Source organism: Priceomyces carsonii (genome assembly GCF_900007245.1).
Source record: "Priceomyces carsonii strain CBS4050 genome assembly, scaffold: Debaryomyces_carsonii_scaffold_1, whole genome shotgun sequence".
Lineage (NCBI taxonomy): Eukaryota > Fungi > Ascomycota > Pichiomycetes > Serinales > Debaryomycetaceae > Priceomyces > Priceomyces carsonii.
Genome location: NW_026946674.1, coordinates 99,344 through 123,483, shown reverse-complemented (window position 1 = coordinate 123,483; position 24,140 = coordinate 99,344). Strand labels below are relative to the sequence as shown.

Genomic DNA, 24,140 nt, shown 5'->3' with positions numbered 1-24,140 from the left:
TAGGAAAAGCAAACATAAAATGGATATTCTTCGGGTATTAGAAAATGCTCTTCTTAATCCTGATCCAAGTAAAAGAAGTGAAGCTGAAGCTCAATTAAATGAAGCAGCCAAGAATCATTTTGTCGAATATATAAGCTTACTCACTGACGCTTTAGCAAATGAAGAAGCTAAGACTGAAGTAAGGATGTTAGCTGGTATAGGCTTGAAAAACCAGCTAACATCAAAGAATAATAAGTCTAGGGTGGAACAGCAAAATCGTTGGATTGCTTTGGACCATGCGGCAAAGACGAAGATAAAGGAGACATCTTTAAAAGCATTAATGACAAGTGATGAAAGAGTCGCGGGTTCTTCAGCGCAATTAGTTGCAGCAATAGCAGATATCGAATTGCCTAGAAGTGAATGGCCGGAATTAATTCCAATCATAATTGAGAATACAAAGACAGAAAGACCAGTTAACATAAAGAGAGCTTCTCTATTAACAATTGGCTATATATGTGAGAGTGCTGATCCGAATAATTCCGCTATTGTGGCTCAAGCAAATGGCATTTTGATTGCAATAGTTCAAGGTGTTCAAAGCAACGAACCTTCTAAAGCGGTCAGGCTCACAGCATTAAACGCATTGGTGAACTCTTTAGAATTCATTAAGTTTAATTTTGAGCGTGAAGGTGAAAGGAATTATATTATGCAAGTTGTATGTGAGGCTACTCAGGCTGATGATACTGAAATTCAAGCAAGTGCCTTCGGTTGTCTTGCAAGGATAATGTCTTTGTATTATAGATTCATGGCGTTGTACATGGAAAAGGCTCTTTATGGATTGACAGTATCTGGAATGCAGAGTCCAGATGAAAAGGTGGCCTGTATGGCCGTTGAATTTTGGTCCACGGTTGGCGAAGAGGAATTAGAGATCGCTTTGCAACGGGAAGAGTATGGAGCTGATGCGCACCCTGAGTTAGTCAGCTATAACTTTACGCTAGTAGCAATTCAAGATGTCTTACCGACCTTGTTGACGTTATTGACAAGACAGAATGAAGATCCTGAGGACGACGACTGGTCTGTAGCAATGGCAGCTGGAGCTTGCTTACAATTATTTGCTCAAAATACAGCAAACTATGTGGTAGAGCCTACCTTACAATTTGTTGCAGCAAACATAAGCAATACAGACAGCTGGAGAGCGCGAGAGGCATCTGTAATGGCCTTTGGTTCCATTTTAGATGGTCCGGATCGCGATCAGTTACGAGTTTTGATTGGACAGGCCTTGCAGCCTATACTTTTATTGATAAGAGATGAATCCTTACAAGTGAAGGAAACTGTTGCATGGTGTCTTGGTAGAATTGCTGATTTGGTCATTGACGCTATCGATATTAATCAACATTTACCGAGTCTCATGGAGGCATTGGTTACGGGATTGCAGGATCACCCAAGGGTTTCTACTAACTGTTGCTGGACATTAATGAACTTAGTGGAGCAATTGTGTTCCGACGGTGCTTCCAACCAAACTACAGTCATGTCGCCATATTATGAGACTGTTGTGCCAATATTGGTTCAATTGACTAACAAAACAAACAATGAAGCAAGCTCAAGAGCATCGGCTTATGAAGCTCTATCTACTTTTGTTGTCTATAGTGGTGCAGATACGATGCCTGTTGTTCAAAATGTAGCTACCGAAGCCTTGAACCGGCTAGAAACTGCAATCTCTATGCAATCTCAAATTGTGGGAGGCGAAGATAGAGCTAATTTGGAAGAACTTCAAGTGAATATTTTGTCATTATTAACAAATGTGATTAGGCGATTGGGTAATGATGTTTTGCCAGCCTCTGACAATTTGATGTCAATGCTTTTAAAGTTGCTTGAAGCCCAGCAACCAAACTCTTTAATAGAAGAGGACATTTTGATAGCTATTTCTGCAATTGCAGGTGCAATTGGTGAACATTTTGTGAAATATATGGACGCATTTTTACCATTCTTAACGAAAGTGCTTCAAAACACTGATTCTCCTACTTCAAGTACAGCTGTCGGATTAGTGGCCGATTTGTCACATTCATTAGGGAGGGCAATACTTCCATATTTGGAAGGCTTGATGAATATTCTTGGTGCAAATTTGAATAATGCTGATGTTAGGAGAGAGTTGAGGCCGCCCATTTTGTCTTGTTTCGGAGACATTGCTGGATCAATTGACAGTAACTTTCAGCCTTACACTGACTTTGTTATGCAGATTTGTATTCAGGCTTCAAATATAGAACCTGAAGATAGTAGCATGGATACTGTTGACTATATACTTAACATTAAAGAATCTGTATTGGATTGTTATGTTGGAATTGTTGGTGGATTGCATGCGTTGCCCCAGGTAATATACCCTTATGTTGGATCAATATTTCAATTCATTCAGAATGTGTCTGGAGATATCAATTTGTCATCAATGGATTCAGTCGCAAGATCTGCTACTGGGTTGATCGGCGATATTGCAGCAATGTTTCCAAATGGTGAGTTCAAGCAAGTTTATCAACAACAGTGGGTCACGGACTTTATCAAGAAAACACGTTCCAACCAATTATTCCAAAATTCTACCAAGGATGCTGCTAGGTGGGCAAGAGATCAACAGAAGAGGCAATGTAGCTTATAGTAAAAGCTACGTGAAGATACTTTGATTTTTTTTTATTTATTCTCTAATCGAAGAAACATATGTTCCTCTGTTTCTCGTCTCCATTTAGGCTGCTATAGCAGCCAAAATTATTACTCTCTCATTTTTTGTCATTTATATCATATAGTCATGTCTCTCATGTCCCTTAATGTCTCATAGAATTAATGGTAACCTCTAATATACAACTTTTCTCACATTTTCTTAATAGAGAGGAAAGCATATGTACAACTTGATCTCGATTATATTACGCGATAATAATTTAAACGAATTTTCAAGACATTTTTAAGCTTGTTAGGCTGGAAAAAAGTCTGTTTAGAGGGTCCAGAAATCAGACGCTCTACTTTTTTCAATTTATCGATAGCCTACGTGGTCCTTCCATTTTTATTTCATTTTCGTTAGTTGAAATAAAAATAAAAAGCATTATTCATCTTCGTGTGAATTTCACTATGTCAACAAACGCAATTAATTCATTTGTTTATGATCCAGTGCCATTTGACCATACTTACATACTCTACGATCCAACTGATTTAATCTCAGTATGCTCGGTTCATCTTTCTTTGCTACCGATCTACATTATGGTATTCTATACATCGTGGTTTTTAATTACTAGAGAAATAGAGCCTGTTATTATAGTTGGGGGACACTTAGTAGGAGAAATCTTGAATAAGATCTTTAAGGTAATACTTAGGCTGCCCCGTCCTGATTTTCATAAGGATTTTGGGTCTGGATCATACGGCTTGACCTATGGTATGCCATCTGCACATTCACAATTTATGGGATTCTTTGCATCATACTTTATTTGCATTATTTTGTTCAAAGTACACTTAACTTATCGTCAAAAGATATTGGGATGTACTGCATTATCTTTCATTTCGCTACTCGTTGCTTTTTCAAGAGTATATTTATTGTACCATACTATTCCTCAAGTTATGGTAGGATGCTTAATTGGCACCTTCTTAGGTTTAGTCTATTCCATTATCTCATCAGTAGTTAGAGATATTGGTCTTGTTGATTGGATTTTAGGATGGCCAATTGTCGAATTTTTTTATATAAAAGATTCGTATTATCACAATTATCAAACCTTCAAGCATGAATACGACTGTTACCTTATGAGCATCGGCACTCTAAAAACTGGAAATGTCTACAACCATAATTAGCTGAGTAATATTAGAATTTCTTGATGATCCGCTTGATTTCGTTTTATTTCTAAAATTGAACAAGTGGGTGTCTATATTTCGATATATTTAGAGTGTTACCAAGATATTTCTTTTTTTCAAAAAAAAACATCTAGAAATCGTCCCATCCATCCTCATCTTCTTCTTCTGTGCTTTTTTGCGTAGATTTGCTACCATTGATAGCATCCAACTTCGTCTTTTCTTTGGGTTTTTCTAAACCAAATGCTGCGTTTGACTTTGATTCTTGCTCTTGAATACTCAAACCGTCAAATAGTTTTCCAAATTTTGCGTCAAAGGTTTTATTTAGCCCTTTCTCATGAATATCATTAGTAAATGACTGAAAGGTTTCATGGCCATATTTTCCTGTTTCTTGCATTTTCTGGCCAAATTGAGCCATTGCCTTTTTAGCCTCATTACTTAGTTCGCTTTCTTGAAGTTGATTAACTGTGGGTTTGATAACTGATTCGTTTACTTCGTTTATTGACTTGGCCACACTTGAGGAGAACAATCCCCAGCCTTTGCTTAGTGAACCGAAAGGGTCCGTTTGGATACTGTCTAGAGAAAATCCAGCTAATGAACCTCCACTCCTTGTATCTGGAGCTGGAGTATTTCCAAAACCGGAATATTTTCCCCCTTGAGACGGCGGTAAATGATTCGGTCTTTCTTCGTTCTTAGAGCCTAGCTCTGCAAAATAATTTTCGTTTTTAGCTTTTTGATCTCTTGATAATGTAGGTGTTCCTCGTCTAGACTGAATAGGTTGTTGTGATATAGAATCGTTACTCATGCTCTTCGAATTCGATGCTGAGGGTAAAGTTTTATCAGAGTGGTCTTTAGGAACAAATTCTTTACCTTCAACTTCACTAGTAAGCTTCTCCTTGTAGTCTTCTGCTACGTAATTATCGTATTTTTCTGCTGCTGGCAAACTTAGATCAACTCCATTTTCTGTAAAGTAGTTTTGCAAATTCTCGTTGCCCCCGTTCTCCATTCTCAAAACTTCCTCTGATTTGAACTGATCCATTGTGATAGACCGTACGAATGAAATGTGAACACCCAATCCTCTGTGAATTCCTGCGCATTCGAGACAGATAAAGATACCAAACTTTGGCGATGCCCATTGAGGATTCGGAGCGTCACAATCGCAGCATCTTTTATTAAGCCCTTTCTTTTGTAGCTGCAATAACTTTCTGCGAGTTTCAGGATCAATAGACATCGTGATCGTATAATATTTTTGCTATATTTATTGTACTCGCTGTTGTCCGTTCACCCTTCCAAAAAATGATCATAGCTTTAAAACTACGAATTTGATAGAGACAAAACGCGACTTTCTACACGACTTTAATGTTTGAAAAAGACGACTATCATTAAAAGACGTAAAAATTTGAACTGTTAAACAGCTAAATAGTTAACAGTTGAAAAGCTTCCATTAGGCGATCATAACTTGCCATTTGAATCACTATTTCTTTGAATTATGGTTACCGGATAAGAATCTGGATTCGTCAAACCTATATGCCAGCTTCCTCCATCAACAACTTGAACAGTACCGGTAATGTAGTCTGCTGCCGGTGAAAATAAATAGACAGTAGCATCAGCTATGTCTGTAACGGAACCAGCTCTTTGCAATGGTACCTTTTTCTCAAATGCGCTTAAGCTTGGAACTAGTCTCTCAAATCCCTCAGTGTCTGCAATTGCACCAGGAGCGATACAATTGCTTCTGATACCTAAAGGACCTAACTCTACTGCTAAAGCATTTGACAAGGCATCGACTCCAGCCTTGGCTGCCCCCACATGTATTTGGAAAGGAACACCGTAGTAATGTAATGTCGCACTAACAAAGAGGATTGCTCCTTTGTTTTTCCTCAATTGATTAAAACAAGCTTTGACAGTATTGAACGAGCCCAAAAGATCTATCTCCACCACTGACTTGAAAGCATTGGATGACAAGTGATTAAAGTCACACAAGAAATTACCTGCAGCACCCGCAATAACATAATCTATTCTTCCTAACTCTTTGACTGTTTTGTCTACTGCTTTTATTAAAGATTTCATATCTCTCACATCAGTATCCTCGCAAGATATAACCTTTGATTCCTTTCGTAACATGCTAATTTGCTTAGCTGCCTCAATTGTCTTGGAAGGGTTTCTGCCCACAATTGCGGCATTTGCTCCCAATAAAACTAACGCTTCTGTTTGAGCTCTACAAATAGATCCAGCCCCTCCTGTGACGAACACAGTTTTCCCTTTGAACAAGTTTGGCTTCCATGAGCTATTCTCTAAGTATTTTTGATCCAATCCCATATTCTTTGACTGGAAATTAGAAAATACGAATTTATCTCATCTCCACATTTTTGAGCGATTGTAGCTTTATATATGCGTCCGAGCCGAGGGTTGCATTTTAAAATTTTACATTAGATTTTCCTTTATATTCTATTACTACCTAAATTAAATTAAGAGTAAGCAAGTAGAAAATTATCGTAAACTAGAGGCTATTTTCTTGCTTGCGCTTGAAAATTTGCTCTTTAAGCCTGATGCTAGTCTCTTCCTTTGGTTATGTTCACTCATAGCATCTTCTTCATTATCGTAGGTACCCTTAATGTTGGGTACCTCAGATGATAGCTGTTCATCTGTAGATAGGGGACCCATATCTTTCTCTATATGCTCAAACAAATTCACAGGCTTAGGCGAAGTCACCACTTTTTCATTCATAAAATTGGAATCCTCAATTTCAATTTCTCCAACAGGGGTAGATGCATTATGTTGGGTTACAAAGTCATCATCCGAATCGAAGCTGGTATCATTCTTCGTTGAGCTATTATTGGCGTTTTCATAAAACCCATTCTCAACAAGTCTTATTAAAGACTTTCCTGTTTTAACGTAGCTAATTTTCAGGTCGCAAAACTCCTTGTAATTCTTATAAATATTGGTTGCTAATAATTTATAATTATGCCTCTTTGAAATATTAACATCACAACTATAGATTATATTTTCAATGAAATCCAAGCATGCTGAATTGGGTAAATTATCTTCATCAACAATCGATTCGAAAAAGTCGAAAAAATATTTTAAAATATCGTTGTTTATGATATACTGGGAGTAGATATTATCGTTCAATATCACTATGCTCTTTAGGCATCTTAAGGCACTTAAATTAACTGTAACCCTGAAAGCTGGATTCATGAGTCTAGCAACCCCTAATATAATGTTATTATCGATGAAGAAAGGTTGAGACATCTGTGTATCGTGTTCCTTACAGCAGAAAGTTATTAAATCGCACAAATGCTGATATAACAATTGGTCATCTTTTATCTTACCTTGAATATTGTCTTTATGTGAATCCGCTAAATTTATTATGCCGTTGAAAAGCTCTGGAGCAACTTTCCTATAAAATGCTTTGAAATAGTTAGTCGTAGTAATGTCATCGGAATCTTCTGAAGTGTTCGAGTTATCTTCTCCCTTATTTACCTCATTTTCAAAATCACTGCTAGGAGAATGAGAATTCGACACTATTCTAGAGCTTAGCAATGTTTTTAGCGCCTCAAACGCCTGACCCTTTAAACTTGGATTTTTGTCACCTAACAATAATTTCGTCAAAACTGAAACTAAAGTCATATCATTCGATAATTTGAAATTGAAATTCCCCAGCATTTGAACATCACTTTCATCATCAATTGCAGCACCACAAGGAGGCTGGGGAATTTCGATGGGTTCCTCATTATCAACCGAATTTACTAAAGATACATCATGCTCAATAATGATCACAATTAGTTCTGTTCCCAACACTCTGATTATATTTTCCAGATCCATTAATGCAAAGGTAATCATATTGAAAAGACCATTCTTGACCAAAAGAGAGAAAAAATCGAGTTTTTGGAATGTTTGCAAAGATTTGGCAATTAAAACGTACTGGTGTAGCATTCTCACTCCATCTCGTTTTAAATTTATATCACCCCCATCATAGATTTTGAATAACATCTTAAGAATTTTAGGGTCTTTCACGTAATTGATAATTTCCACCTGGTTCATGTATATTAGAGAAGAAATGAAGTTGAATGTTTGGTCATCCAAGAACCTCGCGAAAACGACATCCTTTAAAAAATTTAGATGAAAGTCTCTTTCAAAAACTGATATGCGATCCACTGGAATAACAGTCTTAAAGCTTTTCGACTTCAAAGCCATTCTGTTACAGGCTTTAAAGTTAGGATATTCATTATCATATTCTAAAATGCCCAGCAAGCCCATTAACTTTTCTTCCGATGACAATATATCTTCAATGAATGCTGAATCATTATAAAGGACTAATGATTTCGTAATATCGCTCAACATATATAATGCTCCCAATTTCTTTTCTCTTTCGGCCTCGTTAAAAACTTTAATAATCTGAAGAAAGTACAGCTCATTAACAATAAATCTCAGTAGGCAACTTCTTGTGAATTGTGAATTTAGACCTTGATTAATAATCTCTTGCAACGATTCTATATTGTCTATTTCAAGGTCATCTGGATATGTTACTGGTCCTGTTATTAGTTCAGTAATATCATCGCCGTCAGACAAATTCGGTACAACGTAGTATAACGATATGTTGGGGCTGTAGTTTCCTTGTTGGATTCTTATAATAAATTCGCATAACTCAGCGCACCCTTCTGTCTCTTGAAATGACAATGCTAAATCCTTACCAGACAAATCTGTCCACACTATTAAAGTCTCCTGTTGCCTCTGATACTGTATGTTGCCTTCTAATGTTGATTTAAGAATTATTTCGTCAGACTTGGCTTCATTTTTTACCACAAAACATGGTTTATGTGAATCTTCTTCTATCTCTCCAATACAGTATCCGGTACCGTTATCAAGCCAATCTTCACCTTCCAATAGGTATACTTTCACTCTCCTCGGCGTTTGCTCAGCGATATAAGTTTTCAAGTTTTCATCAAGGGCCTTTTCTTCAAGCATTTTGAATCACTCTTGAGCCCCAATTTAAATTTAAGGTACGCGTTAAGCGTTTGTTTTTGAAACCCAGAACTCCAATTAATGAATTAGGACGTATTGGCAAACAGATGTGAAAGGAGAGACTGAGATATTTAAATCCTTGAACAAAATAAAACAAACTCAAGTTTAACCAAATACTAAACTTGTACTATGTAGTTAAATCTATCTATACTAAAAAGCGTTCATCCTTTAGCGAGAATCCCATAATTATTTAGTAGGCGCACTTATTTTGAGATGAGAGTGTCAGATAAGGTATATATGTACAAATAAAGATACTTCGGTATAAATAGTATTTAATGACTCAACAAAGCAGCGCTTGTTAAGCTTCTAATCCAATCTACTTTGTCTACATCATGTGTGTCTTCAACCTCTCCCCATTCGTTGGTCTGAAAAATGGTTTCCAAATTTCCCATTTCAATTATCTCATCAACTGACCTGAAGAAATACTCATCCACGGATCTTTTATTGATTTGATATAAGTTTTTCATCAACTCAGGATCTGAGCAATTAGATCTTAGCAAGGTGGCACCACATAAGAAAGACTTGGACATTAACACAGCCTTTTCCAAAGCTATCAAGTCATAGATAGGTAAGGAGCTCAACCAATGGAAGACTATACCTCTTACATTTGGTGACTGTGTGTTTCCTCTTAGTCCATCGACTTCAGTGTCAATGTATTGTAATTTCACTTTTTCGACCGAGGTAAGAGCACCTCTTTTCATTTCGGCATATTTATTGAAGTATTGTTCAAACTCTTCGATTAAAGGAAAATAGAGCTCATCCTGTTTCTTCCTAAAGGTCCCATGATATTCATGGAAGCCCGCAAAAACTAAGCACGTATCTGTATCCAAGTAGTTCAATAAGTTTAATTTAATGTCCGTTAAACTGCCGATTTTAGCTATCGCCTCTTCATTAACATTCTCCTCTTTGTTTATGTTTATCAAGTCAATCGAACGGGCGGCTATTGACGTTAAAGGTAAAGAGTTTGTCTTGATTTTTGAGTCCGGTAAGTTAGACCACTCATGTGCTATTAAATATGCTAATTGCTTCTTCTGGGCGGGAAGAGCCAAAGGATGACCTAAAGGACTTTTAATAGTCTTCCCATCTAACTGGATCTCAAAAAGATTTAACTTGGGATCAAATTTGACTTCTGCTTTATCCCAAAATTTTGAACGAGTTTTGTTAAGTCTATTAGTCTCTGATTGGATATTATTTTCGATTGTTTTGTCTGTCCCCAACGACTTCACTTGGTTTTCGTTCAGGATAATGGATCCACTGGTTGCATAACTTGATTTACAGACAAGTGAGTAAACCCCAGTCGTTTTCAGGGTACTTCTCGATCCTAAAGATGCTTTAAGGATCCCTCTTAGCATACTTGTTCTTTTTTATCAACAAAGTGACAATTTTTGAGGTAGTATGAAATTTAAGAAGCTCGAAATTAAAAAAAAAATCCGAGCTGTCCTAAAGCTAATTTTATTGGCGTATATTGAGATTGAACCTATTTAAACTTCAAGATGTCAGTTAATCCGGAGGCTTTGCAGAAACTATTAATGGAGATGGACAACCAGCTAAATAAGTCAAGAGCTGAGTTGTCCATGTGCAATCTCCAGTTAGAAAGAGTCGATTCAAATATAAACTTGATTAAACAAACATCTACTTCATTGAACTCGCTATGTGATGTGAAAGCAGGAGAAGTGGTATGGCAAGGAATTGGTAAGGCCTTTGTCTCATGTGATGTGAACTCGTATTTGACTAGTATTGATAAAGACGAAAAAGAATTCTTAGAAACAAAGAGTGGACTTGAGAAGAAGAAAGTCTACTTAGAAACAACTTTAGAGAAAACTATTGACGGCATGAGTAAAATCGTTGGACCACCTCAAAATTGATCATCTGGAAGTCCTTGCTATTCTTTCAGAGTCCGTTCATCTGTATAATAAATGATGGGTTTACAACCCTAGCATGAATTTGATATACGTATATAAATGCATTTAATTTGAAAATGACATATGATCAGGTATTTCCACTTTTGATATATTATTGAAAGCAAATAACCGTGCCAATTTTCTTAAGTGATCGAATACATAGCTGACTATAGTATGTTGACCGAAGTGAATGAATAAGTTTTTAAGACGATTTCATTGATTAAATCTTTTCATTCTGAGCTTCTATAGAAGTTCATTCTTCTTCCTGTTCTCCCCCATCATCCAAGAGGTTAGCCTCTAGATCTCTGTCTGACTGCTGCGGTCCAGTTGAATTCCGTTTTTCACTTTGCATTCTCTGCGTGAGAAAAAAATTGACCTTATCCTGTACGCTCGTCAATTTAGCTCTTAGTTGACCCAACGCTGAGTTGCTGGCCTCGCTTGGCTTGTCTCTGTCCTCTCCTCCAGCATTAATAACGAATTCCGATAATTGTGTCGTCTTTCCATCAGTCGAATGCGGTCCATCCCCAGGACTGAAGTTAACGGATTCAGATATATCTGGAGCAAAGTATGTCGCTGTAGGCACTAAATTAATCGTCATATTTAACGTTTCTTGTAATCATAATCTAAATATATTTAGAATAATGTTTTGAACATTCATCGAACCGATATATGTACGACAAAGGGAAAAAAGAAGATTAAAAAAATACTCAAAATCCAAAAAATTGTATAATATATATATACCAACCAAATTTGCTTTAATTAAATGTAATACCTGATAATATACTGCTATACATGGACTACTTAAACTTCTCATTAGTTATAGGAATTCTTTCTGCTGTGTTAGAATATGCATTAAATTTTATCTCAATAATCTCGTCTTCCTTAAAATTTAAAGTAGGAATATCATAACATGAGCACGACATTAGATAGCCATAAAATACTCTCAAAATTGTCTCGTCCGCGATTATCAAAATATCTCCACTCATTCTCTCCATCTCTAGAATTAAAGGTTCGATTTTTATAGCTAAATCATGATATGATTCTGCTCTTGAAAACCTATGGTGATATGGATCCTTCAAAAACAGTTCATATTCAGACGGAAATTTGCGCTCAATCTCTTCGTCTGTCATATTTGCAACGACTCCCAAATTTTTTTGAGAAAGCTGTATTCTAGGGCGAATTTTGACATTATGCTCAGCAAAAAACCTTGCCATTTGAATATTTCTGTTCTTAACTGAAGTCCAAACAACAAGCGAATCATCATCGGTACCATCGACACCTGCGGTCGGGTGCCTCTCTTCAACAGATAATTCTCTTTTTACCTGTGGCCTTGTTTTGTCGTGCATATCTTTGATGTATTTTTTCCCTTTTGCTCTTAAATGCGAAACTAGGGAAGTAGTTAAATTTTTGGCATGTAAAATACCAGCACCGTCTAAAGGTGGATCACTAGTGTAATCCAAAGAGTTGCAAGTAGCAAAATATACGGAGCCCACTTTAATCCTGGAGTTCATTAAGAAGAAAACAACCTTATTTATTAAGTAACCATAATTCGAATTATGTAGCTCGATCCTTTCTCCAAAGTTAATGAACTTGATGTATGATAGATTGCCACTCTCAGTACCCATCTCCTGATAAAATGGACTAAGAAACTTGATTCTTTCGCTATAATCATTATAGGCTTTTTGGTAATCCCAATTCTTATAATCAGGGGAAGATCTTGCCGCTTCCTCCATATTTTTCATAACAATTGAGTCATCAGTGACTAAGCTCTCAACAAATAAAACTTGAATATCTAAACTAGTGAAGATCTTGTGTAATTCAACTCTATACTCCGGTAAAGCATTAACAGCATCAAAAATTGCCACTTGGCCCTTATCCTTCTTGAAAAAATTCAATATATCATTAAGACATTCATCGACAATTTTCTTGCGGATTTTATTAGCCCTTTGAGTATTCGGAGACGGGACAAATAGGTCGTAACGAATATCGTCTTCGGCGCTAGCTCTTCTATAATCTCCTAAGTGAAACAGGTGCGTTTTTACTCCTAGCCATCTAAGATATCTCGTTAAAGATACTGATAAATGTGTTTTGCCTCTTCCTGGCAATCCCGCAAGAGCAATACAAATCTTTCCAGCATGGAATAATCTTCCTGATTCTGTCGAGTATAATTGGGCAGGAGAAATATGATATGGATCAATCTCTGTGTGTACCCCATCAACCCCTGTTATATCACTCAACCTTCTTTTCGAAACCGCTGCGTCTGATGGAATACCAACCAAATCTGGTTTAGAGTTATCATGAAATGACCATCTCTTTTTTGTCCTACGCCCCGACTGCGAAGGATTTCTCTCTAAAGGAGAAGATCCAAACCCATTAAAAATCTCGCAGTCTTGTTCGGGCGATGCCATTATATTATATAATAACTAGCACTTGCTTGATGTACGTGGTCTCTGCTTGCCCCATGATATATATTAGATTCACTACTCTAATATCTAGGTCCGCAATAATTCATCACGTGCTTTAGAAATTAAAGCACGACAAACACTACGTTGCCAATATCTACGATTAATGTCTACCATTAGGATATATTCATACTAATAAACAGTTTTCAGATTTATTTATTACTTATTTCAAGATGGAAAGGATTTACTCAAGCTTACCGCCCTTTCTTTCAATTAAGGTCTTTCTGTCTTTGTCCAAGTGCAACTTGGTGAGAACAACCTTGGAAGGGTGAATGTTGATTGGAACAGATGCACCATTAGATTTTTCCTTTTGCAACTTTTCGAGTTGGATAGCAAATTTCAATCTGTAAACAGAACTGATCTTTCCTTCAGAACCTTTCTTGGAGCCTCTGATGACCAAAACTTCGTCATCCTTTCTGATTGGCAATGATTTAATGTTGTATTTCTGCTTCAATTCTTTAGACAATGGGGCTGATAACAATGCTCTTCTCTCAGCAGAAGATGAGGTGAAGTATGCCTTTCTTGCTTTAGAGCGAGATGATGAAACGTCTATAAGTAGTTAGTATATTGATTCGACAAACATAAGAGCCTTTGCCATGAAAAGATACAGTAGTAGTAAGCCTTCTAATACTAATTCGAAATTTAGTCTCTTTTGTCTAAAGCCTTTTCTTATTTGATTCCAATTAACATCGTAGAATATTGAAAATAAACTTCTGAGGCATTGCTTTGTAACAGTATCATTTCGTCTCGTGAATGAGTTAATTTATTGTTAGTCTGTGGCCCGCAAATCCCAGCTATCATTAGGCGCTGACATTCATGCGGTTCACATCCATAGTGACCATTCTTAAATAACATTTGCTTTGTTTGGTTTGCTCGATTTGCTTAATACGCTTCTCTCTCTCATGCTCTGGTCTTCTGTTTTTATATTTACCTACCTTGACTGATCTTAGCCATCTTTACGATTATCTATTGAAAGGTGATAGTAAGTTAAAAAACAATTTTTTTCAATGTCACTTTAGATGCTGAAAATTTCCTCAGTGCTCGGTTAGTGATACAAAAAAAAATTGGTGCTGTCACACAAAGGGGCACTAGCCCTATGGACAAAATGCGTAAGACCCAGGATATTTTGCTAAGATCACAAAAAAAAATATTTCACCCAAGCTTTCATAGAATTCAAGTCTAGCAAAAGTTGTCAACCGTAGATCTGCTCTTGAAGCTTTTCTCTCTTCAAAAAGTATGGACCTGCCATCATAATCCTTATTCCAAATTGTAAAACAAAATCAAAGCGTGCAAGCACAAAAAATTAATGTGTCAGCCCATGGCGGGATTCGAACCCGCAATCATTATCACCGGAAGAAAATACCCTAACCATTAGGCCACACGGGCGTCTAGACGATTATGTAATTAGGCTCCATTTGTATAAACCCTTGTGCTTCATTTAAAATGCACACTGTTATGTATATGATGTGTTGAAACATATTTCAATCAAAACTAATCTTCGTTTGTGGATATTACAATGTTATCAATACATTCTCCAACACAAACCCTGAGGATGTTTGAAATTGTGTTGTTTAACCCTTTTCTGCTTGTCAAGCTGCACTACTGAAATGAAGAGCATACTATTAATGAATCCTAATTAGGTATTTTCAGCTCTTTGCATCGAAGTGACTGGGAGCATCCATATGGTTCATCTTTTTCATGAAAGCATCATATCCCCGTAAAGAGGTTGATCATGACCCTCTCACTTTTATCTTTGTGTCATATTAGTCTCCCACAAAACTTTTGTCGGCTGACATGAATGAAGTTAAAGTATAACGCAGATCCAATTGAACAAAACACATAAAGCGTAACAAAGTAATCTCCTTAAGATGATTAGCGTTTGTCATTTCAGAATGTCTCTGCGAATGGCACATGCATTTATAGGATTAGGACTGAAATCCAATGCGTTAACAAAAGCACCAGTAAGAGTACTTTCGCTCCGCTCTCCATTATGCTCAAGAAACGCATCTAGTTATCTGGCAAGTAACTTTAACTCAAATATCTCAAAATTACAAGGAAGGATGAACATTTCGGTACTAGAAAGTGGAAGAATATCTTTAAAGCATGAAAGGAACTACTCAACCAAAACTGCACCTCCTCCCCCTCCTCCACCACCTCCACCTCCTTCCAATAAGAATGCTAAAGGTCAATTGATTCTTCTGAGGATTACGAGAGCATTTACATTCTCTTTTTCAACTCTACTTGTCATCGGAGCGCTCGGGATCTCTGCTCTAGTTTTATATTTGGTGTTTAGCGAGTTATTCTTACCATCAGGTGATACCAGAGCATTTAATAAGGTAGTCAAGCTAGTTGAGGATAATGAAAAAGTTCAATCGGCCCTAGGAATGAAAAAGGGCGAAAGGTTAAAAGCATATGGCGAAGTTCCTGCTGACAAGTGGGTACGTAATAGACCAATACAAAGCATTAGAACAAAAGGTCAGGATGGAAAAGATCACCACGTCATGAAATTTCATGTTGAGTCAGATATAGGACAACACGGTACGGTAACTTCAGAACAAATAGATAATTCATTTTGGAGTTCGGAATATGCTTATATTGCATTAGATGTGGTTGGACATAAGAGAATTTACATACTTGAACCAAAGTTTCAGCCAAAGGATTATGTTCCTAAGTTTAATGGCAATAGTGGCTTTTTGGGTCTTAAGTGGGGACCAAAAAAGGATGATTGATCTAATAGCTTCGATATTAATGAGAATATCTACCGCATAGCTTTCAATGGTTTTTTTGTCTTATATTCTCTACGATTCGATTGACCTTTAATAACCGTTTTGGTTAACGTGATGGTAACGTATTCCTGTAAGTAAACTAAATAAATGATATCACATTACTACAAACAATATTCCCATGAAGAGCCAAAGATTGTTTAAATGAGGAAATGATGTCAATGGGGCCCCAGACTGGGCTACATTTTTCCTAGCCCAACTATGAAAGTTACTTTTTGGTACAATGTATTGAATCGGCTTTAAATAGTTCTTGATTCTTTGGTTGTGTTTCTCTTTCTCATAGTTCATTGCGTCACCTATTGCTTCTTGACAAGTTCGTCCATCTCCTGCATATATGCTAGCTAAGTCAATCTCACCGCTATTAGTCACTAGTATGCCTCTTCCGCTCATTTCGCAAGATGCTCTTCTTCTATCATTTGTCAAGTAATGCTTATTTAATGCATAAGATATCTTCTGCTTGATGCTACAATCCGAAAATCTTCCATATTTACCTTTCAATCCATCTGCTTCAATATCTGAACAATCAATAACTGAACAAAGTTCATTCAAAATTGAAGTCTCGTGGACCTCCATGTAGGGCGTAAGAATGCAACTAAGAGTAGATTGCAAGCATTCGCACTTACTGGAATCCGGTTTCTCAGGTAGAGAATTTGATGCATACCAATGATTTTCCCTCTCGTCATAAGAAGAGTTTAGAAACGCTATGTCATAATCATTTTTGTGTATTCCTTGAACTGAAATAGAGTTTAACCTATTTTTGAAATTATAAAAATCGTCAAGGATAGTCAAAGATCCATCTGAGTTTTCCTTCACTAAGCCATCGTGTTCTTCTTCTTGAAAATATTGGTAAGCAATCCCTCCAGACCACACTTTCGCCATCTGTTGCCCATATAAACTCTCAACTTCAGTGAAAGGTCTTGGTTTCGCAACATTACAGCCATATTCACTAAAAAATATTGGTACAGGGAAATTTTTATACTCTTCTGTTCTCTCTCGATAACCTGAGGTTGGGTACGAAGAATACCCACACCATTCATACATATTGATTCCGAAGAAATCCGTTCGATCTTCTTCACGATCGCAGATAAAGTAGCTTGAAAGGACGTGTCTAATATCGGCGTTGTCACTAGCCGCATAACCGACTGGGATTTTACGATAACGTTTATTTTTCATGTATGCCTTAATGTCTCTTATCGCCGCTTTTACGAACGGAGAAGCACCTATGCTGTTATTGGAATTTGTTACTTCGTTACCTGCGAAAAAGCCTAGCACATTGTCATATTTGTGCAAAGAATCTACTACTGAAGTGTACCGCTCAATTAAATCTACATCCCAAGCTGGAAACTCTCTATTAATTGATAAACTCGGCTCCGATAGGTCGGCTAATACATATATTCCATTTCTTAAGAAAATATTCATACATTGATCGTGGTCAGCTAACGGATCAACTTGGTATACTCTAATTGTGTTGATGCCAATTTCTTTCAAGTATTTCACATCTCTTTCGCATATAGATGCATTGGTTAATGAGTCCCAATATGGGATCATTTCAAATTCAGTAGGATGTTTGTTTGAGCTTCTTGAATGTTGGTATGCGATACCTTTGATGAAGAATTGATTTCCTGTCTTACTATCGAAGAACTTATTACCAATAACATCGATTGGTGCGATAAGTTCCGAAGGAGATTCTGATTCAGAACAGGAAACAGCAACCATTATCTTCTCAATGATTAATATAATAAGAGCTAGCCTAAATATTGGATGAAACTTTCTCTCCATTTCAGATGTTAATAATTAATTGCTGCAAACTTTGTGGTTGCAACTTTCGTTTGGGAACTCATCTAGAGTTCGCGATAATTTCACTTTTGTAACATTTTAGCATAATTATTTATATAATACAATATTAACTTGAGAAATATTTAAAGTACGTCATAGAGTCTCTTAAACTGTTTTTTACCTCTGCATTCGATCATAAATATATCTTCATCCGTTACTTGAACAAGTAATCCTGCCCTTCCTATCTTTTCTATCCTAGAAGCTTTGTCATCTTCACTAATCAACCAACATATCTCATCTTGATCTTTTTCACCATCGTTAAGGACAAGATAGTAAAAATTTTTACCTGTAAAAGAGTCTGATATGAGAAATATACTTAATAAGTACATTGATATTATTTTCCATGACGAAGGATTGTTAACGCTCCCATTTTTCTCCAAATGCTTTTGCAATCTTATCGGCATCAGATTTAGCAAAACCAACCTAGTATTTTCAGGATTATTTATAATATTAGCATTTGTGATATCTTCTGAGCTGATAGATAGTAAAGAAAACTCTTTTTGCATGTTATGAGATTGAATGGGGCTCTGTATACTACTTTCTTTGTTTCCCACAGACGACAGTAAACTTGTCAAAGTTGAAGACTTGCTAGGCTTATTATCCATGACTGATGATGATAAGGTGCCATCAGATGAGGTATATCTAGATCCATGTAAGCCAGTACGAGACGAGTTTGATTCGAGGACGCCAAGAATATTGTTAATATTATTAATTATCGCATTTGAAAGATCCCCTGTTTTACATCGGATCATGATTTGCATTTTCTGAAGTGAAATAGAGTTTGTAGTCGAAATTTGCAAGTCCAAGGCGGATGATTGTCTGACAGAAACTTTTGAACAAACTATATCCAAAATCAAGAGCGGGATATCAATCTCTTCTTTTGTGTCATCATCGAATTCCTCTGCAAAAAGAATCAACCAAGCCTTATTCAAGTCATAATTAGCAACTATTTTCAAAAATAATTTTTCTTCAAGAGTAATCATTTCCCACTTTCCGTACTTTTGTTTCCACTTAGAAATCTTCATCGCTTTGGGAGATGAAGGTGAGATGTAAAAGTCAATCGAAGAATCATCATTTATCAAATCCTTGAGTTTTTGGGGAATGTCCAAGCCTTCCACATGAGCACAATTGTTATCCAAATCTGCTTCAGAGTCGTTTGCACACTTTGCAAGACTCGACGAAGATCCATTGACATATGGTTTGAAAAAGTAAGTAGAAGTCGATGATGGTAACGCAAACGGTGAAGGTAAATGCGAAACTGCTGAATCATATATGTCATTCCCTTCTTTAACCAAACTTTCAACTGAGACATTTTCTCCTCCATCAACAGATGTAGATTCACAACTGCTATTGAAAGTCGTATCTGTGGGAGAAACATTTGAATGTTCCTTCGGAGTTGACTCTTGCGTATTATTTTTAGTAGTATTTTTTTTAAATAGTGAAAAAAAAGACTTCCGTTTAGAAGTTTTGTCAAGCCTAGTGTTTGAAATGTTAAAGCTTGGATTGAAATCTTTCCCAAAATTTGTAATATTTATAGCGGAGCCATTTGAAAGTATGAATAGATTGTCCCTATTAACGATTTTCGTCTCAGATAAATCTGGCACTGACGCAAATTTATTCTGTACTCTGTTCTGATAATCATTGGAAAGCTGAAGCATAGAATCATTCTTATTTAAATAATAACTCTTAGGTTCAGCTTCAGACTCTTCTTCGACACAGAGCACTTCTCCTCTTGAAGACTTTGGCCTTTCCTCTTGGACTTCTTCAATACCATAAACATTTCTGTTTATAATCTTTAAATATTGACTATCGTTGGAATCTGCCTCTGAAGTCTGCGAGGCAGTGCTGCACAACGCTTTATTGATTATATCGAGTGACCTATCATACTGGCTTCTTATGGAATTGGCTGAAGATCCAGATGAAGAGGAAAATTTTCGATCTTCATCGGAGGGTCTGAGTTCTCGCGACTTGATAGATGGAGCTACATCACTTTTCTGTACCCCAGAAACGGACAGCCTTTTTGTTTTCACTCCGTTTAGCGAGTAATATGAATCGCTCAGATTAAGACCCTTAAATTCATCATTATCTTCTTCGGTATTATTTCTACAAGGAGAAATGACATTGATTCCCAAGCCTGCCATTGTTGTCTTCATAGCTAAATCTTTAAGGTCAAAAGATTCATTTTCGTGATCGTTTGTCACAGCAGGAAATATTTCAGATAATTTCTTGAACCAATACATACATCTATCTCCATCATGCGGTCTCAAAGTGAGTTGAAATTTAGATTCCTTCGCACCAAAATCGATAGCCTTTAATACTAAATTGGAATTGTAAAGTCTAACTGTAAACTCATTGATTCTGAATGGCGGAAACATCAATGATCTAGGTTCATGGTCTTCTTTAGGTATGGACAAAATTGCCAAAGCATTAAATGCACTCTTAGAATCAACAGATAGAGACAAGAAAAGCAATTCACAGGGAATAGAAGACATATTCTCTAATAAGAGCATTTGTTCATTCTTGGATCGATCAACGATCTGGTATAAATTGAAAAAACTAGAAACACTATCACTTTTTTCAGAACAGCCTGCACCACCGATGGCTCTCACATTATTGAAACTAATGTTGTTCAACTTCTTGACTTCTATGTAATGACGATAACGTTCAAGAAGCCGGCGGTACGCTTCACTTGTTTCCTCGAGTTTCTCGATAATAAAAGGGTTTCTAATGATATTGACAACATGCTGTATAAACTTAACGTAATTGGCGCAATGCAAGATTGGCTTGCTGAATATCGATATATTTGCCGACTCTATTGAATCAGCCTCAACACTTGAAAGCTGAGCGTAATACTTTTCAAAGAGAATTACAACATCGGAAACAATCCAATCAACAAATTCTCTGATGAAATTGTTGAACACTAGTAACACATGTGATGCTTCTCCAACGAGCTCGCTTGTATACTTCCTTAATAAAGACATAAGTTTACCATTTTTCGTCAAAAGCCCACGCAACAAAGCTGCCAAAGTCGATCTTGAGCTCTTACTAGGTTTAACAAATCCTAATATTGCTATTAAGTTGTCATATTCTGCTTCTTCACTTTTGAGTAATTGCGTCAACAAAACTTGAGGATTATCTTGGTCACCCGTAGTCATCTTCAAGTACCTTTGGTGAGACAGAATTGATTCCCTAGTTGAAAGATAGCGATAAGTGGTGTACTAGTTCTTTGTGTTGAAAGCGAATGTTTATTATTAGTCCCAACGATTATCTGGCAAGATACCCTTTTATCAGAAAGAAAAAAATGCTGACTTTTAAGTCAAATTATTGTTTGGCTTGTCTTTAACAAATTTGGGTTCCTACTGAACCGAATAGTAAACTAGTATTTACATAAGTTTCTTTGGCGTCTGTCGCCTGCAATGTCAAAATGAATTTAACTCTATCGAGAAATATTAGTACGCGAAATGTATAAAAACGCTCCCTTAATAATCTAAATGCAAAGTAAATAATTTTCGAGATATTTAACCGAATGGAGCCCCGTTGGCCCTATTAAGGGAGCAGCGTTACTGCCTCTCGATTGTCCTCAGTACACTCTAGTTGTAATCCAATTGAGAACCTGTGGTAATCCTTCTCCGGTTTTTCCGCTCACTAACTGAACTGTTATCTTATTCTTATCGGGAAGGCTGTTTAAGTCTAGTACGTTTCTTATTTGCTCCTCGACTACTGTGAACTTTTCAGCATTTATTAGATCAATTTTGTTGACCAATACCGCCAAATAAATTCCTACAAGTTTGTCTTGCAGTATTACTTTTTCTCTGAGTTCCTTATAAGATTCTCTTAGTCTTTCCTGACTCAAGCAGTCTACAACCCACATGACCACATTCGTTCTCTCAAAATAGTTGCCCCAGAAACTTCTTAAGGTAGTCTGCCCGCCTATATCCCATATGTTTAAAGTATAGTCGCCGTAAATCACTGTGTTTATTTGAAACCCCATGGTAGGCGATACCTTATCAGTGTCCTCATTGAGGATTTTCTTGACCACCGTTGTCTTGCCTGAGTTATCCAAGCCAAGAGTCAATATTCTTATTTCCCTATCTTTCTCTCGTTGTTTCTTTATAATACTTAACAACCCCATTCTTCTTGGGTGAAAGCAATGATTATGATTAAGCTTAGATGTCGCACAAAACTTTTGGAATCAACTAAAAACCTATCATTATGAAAGAATATTTGAAGCAAGAGTTTGAGTCTTTCTTGTATTGATTATAATAATATATTATCTCTTTTGCATCAATAGGATAATAATGAAACTAAGCTAGTCTAAAGTTATGTCTAGGCACCCTAAAACTAAAAATGTTTTACCTAAAAAGCAAAGGTCGATTTTAGAGTTTACAAGGCATCGAGAAGAGAAGAGTGTCAACACAAGAGAAGAAACCATAGATCTAACGAAAGACGAAGAAGAAGACTTCGTCAAATCAGAATATGTGGACGATGAAATTAATACGAGTGAAATTCAAGATATTATATGTCCTGTTTGCAACATTGCCATCAGCGAGTTAACTTTTGAAATCAGGATAAGGCATGTCGAACAATGTTTAACACAACTGTTGTTAAGTGAAAAAAAGGTACAAATTGATATTCAATCTTCAAAAAAGAGGAAGGGAAAATATGTGGCACCATTGTTAAAAGAGAAAGAGAAGTATGTCAATAAGAAACTTAAGGTTGAAGAAAGTGGCTCTAAGAGCGTAATTAAACCCCCAAGTAACCTCAAGTTATCTACTACCCGATCCGGCATCCCTGAGGTCAAGATACTTTCTTTCCCTATTTCATACAAATCTTGGTATAAAATCGCAGTCGATGCTTTCCATTATTCCCACGATAAAAGTATAGATCAATATTTTTTAACTCATTTTCACTCCGATCATTATGGAGGTATATCAAAAAAGTGGTGTTATGAAAGGCTATTCGAGAATGTGGAAGATTTCGAAGATCAACTGAAATACAAAAGATTAATTTATTGCACTGAAATTACTTCAAAACTCTTGACAATGAGGTTTTCAATAGATCCAAGGTTTATGAAAGTTTTACAGTTTGACACTAGATATAAAGTCAAAAGCTATGATTGCCTGGAGGTTGAAGATGGTGGATGTCAAGATGAAGGTGAAACTTTGGGTCTATATGTCACTCCCATAACTGCTAATCATTGTCCTGGAGCTGCAATTTTTCTTTTCCAGTCTATTGCAGCTGATAGAACCGATTTTTGGGCACTTCATTGTGGAGATTTTAGAGTTAACAGTAGCATATTGAAGCATCCTAAGCTTCTTCGATTCAGTATTGAGAATAAGGAAAGCGGAAGCTCCTTAGACGAGGTTTACCTTGATACAACTTATATGTCACCAAATTACAATTTCCCAAAGCAGGAACTGGTTTGCGAATCGATATCTGAAATGTTATATGATTTGATTAGTCACGACGGGAAAACTTTATGCTCCTCCTTATTTGGAGCTGTAACACAGTCCCGCATAACTGATCTTTTACCTCTTAGAAAGAAGAAGAAAAAACTTCTTATTTTAATTGGAACTTACTTAATTGGTAAAGAAAACCTTGCCATTTCTATCCTGAAAAGGTTAGGCTGTCCTATATTTGCACTGACAATCGGTAGCCGTTCTGATAAATCTTCGATTCTAAGAAGTTATAATAATGAGTACTTGAATCTGAATTTGGTTGATGACGACCTTGGAAACGATACCGACTGTGTGATCCATTTAGTCCCTATGAAAATTGTTAATGGTTCTAAGGAGATACTAAATTACTTTAACCACAATAAATACTTTCTCCATTTTGAAAAATGTATTGGGATAAAGCCTACAGGTTGGACCTTCCACGATAAATATGCTTCCAAATCGCTGGATACAGTAGAAAGAGAAGTAGATGAGAATAAATGTGACACTTCGGTAAAGGTTCATGGGTTGGGTGAGGTCGTCAAAATAATGAAAGAAAGGCCACGATTTTCTTGCGCCGACGATATCGTCTCGCAAGGAGAAATGAGGCAAAGTAAAAAAAAGAAGGATGGACAAGCATGTAAGATTTACAGCTTGCCTTACAGTGAGCATTCGTCTTATCGTGAATTGTCATACTTTGTTGTGTTTTTCAAAATTGAAAAGGTCATCCCTACAGTGAACCTAGAAAATCCAGAATATAGATCAAACATGTATGAGATTATTAAAACTTGGGAAGAAATTCGTCATTTGAAATTACAAAATGATGTCACGCATGATAAAGAACTGGATATTGTTAAGAATATAAAAAGCCTATCGTTGAATACATTTTGAATATATATATATATATAT

At 36.5% G+C, this 24,140-nt stretch overlaps 15 protein-coding genes across 15 annotated transcripts; 5 read left to right on the top strand and 10 right to left on the bottom strand.

Moving 5' to 3' along the window:
- Positions 1 to 19: 19 nt before the first annotated feature.
- Positions 20 to 2,620, top strand: PRCAT00000068001 (karyopherin beta; the record flags this gene model as incomplete). Its single annotated transcript, XM_062956600.1, has 1 exon — positions 20 to 2,620. One exon carries the CDS (start codon positions 20 to 22, stop codon positions 2,618 to 2,620), a length of 2,601 nt encoding a protein of 866 aa, XP_062806923.1.
- Positions 2,621 to 3,084: 464 nt separating this feature from the next.
- Positions 3,085 to 3,795, top strand: CWH8 (Cwh8p; the record flags this gene model as incomplete). The annotated part of the gene is made up of 1 exon (XM_062956589.1): positions 3,085 to 3,795. The coding sequence occupies one exon, from the start codon at positions 3,085 to 3,087 to the stop codon at positions 3,793 to 3,795; it is 711 nt and encodes a 236-aa protein (XP_062806922.1).
- A 130-nt stretch (positions 3,796 to 3,925) lies between these two features.
- AGE3 (Age3p) lies at positions 3,926 to 5,023 on the bottom strand (the record flags this gene model as incomplete). The annotated part of the gene is made up of 1 exon (XM_062956578.1): positions 3,926 to 5,023. One exon carries the CDS (start codon positions 5,021 to 5,023, stop codon positions 3,926 to 3,928), a length of 1,098 nt encoding a protein of 365 aa, XP_062806921.1.
- Positions 5,024 to 5,244: 221 nt separating this feature from the next.
- Positions 5,245 to 6,108, bottom strand: PRCAT00000065001 (uncharacterized protein; the record flags this gene model as incomplete). The annotated part of the gene is made up of 1 exon (XM_062956567.1): positions 5,245 to 6,108. One exon carries the CDS (start codon positions 6,106 to 6,108, stop codon positions 5,245 to 5,247), a length of 864 nt encoding a protein of 287 aa, XP_062806920.1.
- Positions 6,109 to 6,279: 171 nt separating this feature from the next.
- On the bottom strand, positions 6,280 to 8,757 carry PSY2 (Psy2p; the record flags this gene model as incomplete). Its single annotated transcript, XM_062956556.1, has 1 exon — positions 6,280 to 8,757. One exon carries the CDS (start codon positions 8,755 to 8,757, stop codon positions 6,280 to 6,282), a length of 2,478 nt encoding a protein of 825 aa, XP_062806919.1.
- A 329-nt stretch (positions 8,758 to 9,086) lies between these two features.
- On the bottom strand, positions 9,087 to 10,166 carry PRCAT00000063001 (ATP synthase complex assembly protein; the record flags this gene model as incomplete). Its single annotated transcript, XM_062956545.1, has 1 exon — positions 9,087 to 10,166. One exon carries the CDS (start codon positions 10,164 to 10,166, stop codon positions 9,087 to 9,089), a length of 1,080 nt encoding a protein of 359 aa, XP_062806918.1.
- A 141-nt stretch (positions 10,167 to 10,307) lies between these two features.
- On the top strand, positions 10,308 to 10,679 carry PRCAT00000062001 (prefolding complex chaperone subunit; the record flags this gene model as incomplete). The annotated part of the gene is made up of 1 exon (XM_062956454.1): positions 10,308 to 10,679. The coding sequence occupies one exon, from the start codon at positions 10,308 to 10,310 to the stop codon at positions 10,677 to 10,679; it is 372 nt and encodes a 123-aa protein (XP_062806917.1).
- Positions 10,680 to 10,968: 289 nt separating this feature from the next.
- On the bottom strand, positions 10,969 to 11,313 carry PRCAT00000061001 (chromatin DNA-binding EKC/KEOPS complex subunit; the record flags this gene model as incomplete). Its single annotated transcript, XM_062956343.1, has 1 exon — positions 10,969 to 11,313. The coding sequence occupies one exon, from the start codon at positions 11,311 to 11,313 to the stop codon at positions 10,969 to 10,971; it is 345 nt and encodes a 114-aa protein (XP_062806916.1).
- Positions 11,314 to 11,512: 199 nt separating this feature from the next.
- On the bottom strand, positions 11,513 to 13,123 carry PRCAT00000060001 (bifunctional fructose-2,6-bisphosphate 2-phosphatase/6-phosphofructo-2-kinase; the record flags this gene model as incomplete). Its single annotated transcript, XM_062956231.1, has 1 exon — positions 11,513 to 13,123. The coding sequence occupies one exon, from the start codon at positions 13,121 to 13,123 to the stop codon at positions 11,513 to 11,515; it is 1,611 nt and encodes a 536-aa protein (XP_062806915.1).
- A 238-nt stretch (positions 13,124 to 13,361) lies between these two features.
- PRCAT00000059001 (60S ribosomal protein uL24) lies at positions 13,362 to 13,775 on the bottom strand (the record flags this gene model as incomplete). The annotated part of the gene is made up of 2 exons (XM_062956120.1): positions 13,362 to 13,698; positions 13,759 to 13,775. 2 exons carry the CDS (start codon positions 13,773 to 13,775, stop codon positions 13,362 to 13,364), a joined length of 354 nt encoding a protein of 117 aa, XP_062806914.1.
- Positions 13,776 to 15,045: 1,270 nt separating this feature from the next.
- On the top strand, positions 15,046 to 15,906 carry TIM21 (Tim21p; the record flags this gene model as incomplete). Its single annotated transcript, XM_062956009.1, has 1 exon — positions 15,046 to 15,906. The coding sequence occupies one exon, from the start codon at positions 15,046 to 15,048 to the stop codon at positions 15,904 to 15,906; it is 861 nt and encodes a 286-aa protein (XP_062806913.1).
- Positions 15,907 to 16,056: 150 nt separating this feature from the next.
- Positions 16,057 to 17,676, bottom strand: PGA5 (1,3-beta-glucanosyltransferase; the record flags this gene model as incomplete). The annotated part of the gene is made up of 1 exon (XM_062955898.1): positions 16,057 to 17,676. One exon carries the CDS (start codon positions 17,674 to 17,676, stop codon positions 16,057 to 16,059), a length of 1,620 nt encoding a protein of 539 aa, XP_062806912.1.
- Positions 17,677 to 17,879: 203 nt separating this feature from the next.
- PRCAT00000056001 (uncharacterized protein) lies at positions 17,880 to 20,951 on the bottom strand (the record flags this gene model as incomplete). Its single annotated transcript, XM_062955787.1, has 1 exon — positions 17,880 to 20,951. The coding sequence occupies one exon, from the start codon at positions 20,949 to 20,951 to the stop codon at positions 17,880 to 17,882; it is 3,072 nt and encodes a 1,023-aa protein (XP_062806911.1).
- A 425-nt stretch (positions 20,952 to 21,376) lies between these two features.
- On the bottom strand, positions 21,377 to 21,928 carry PRCAT00000055001 (Arf family GTPase; the record flags this gene model as incomplete). The annotated part of the gene is made up of 1 exon (XM_062955676.1): positions 21,377 to 21,928. One exon carries the CDS (start codon positions 21,926 to 21,928, stop codon positions 21,377 to 21,379), a length of 552 nt encoding a protein of 183 aa, XP_062806910.1.
- Positions 21,929 to 22,118: 190 nt separating this feature from the next.
- PRCAT00000054001 (DNA cross-link repair protein PSO2) lies at positions 22,119 to 24,122 on the top strand (the record flags this gene model as incomplete). Its single annotated transcript, XM_062955565.1, has 1 exon — positions 22,119 to 24,122. The coding sequence occupies one exon, from the start codon at positions 22,119 to 22,121 to the stop codon at positions 24,120 to 24,122; it is 2,004 nt and encodes a 667-aa protein (XP_062806909.1).
- Positions 24,123 to 24,140: the final 18 nt, after the last annotated feature.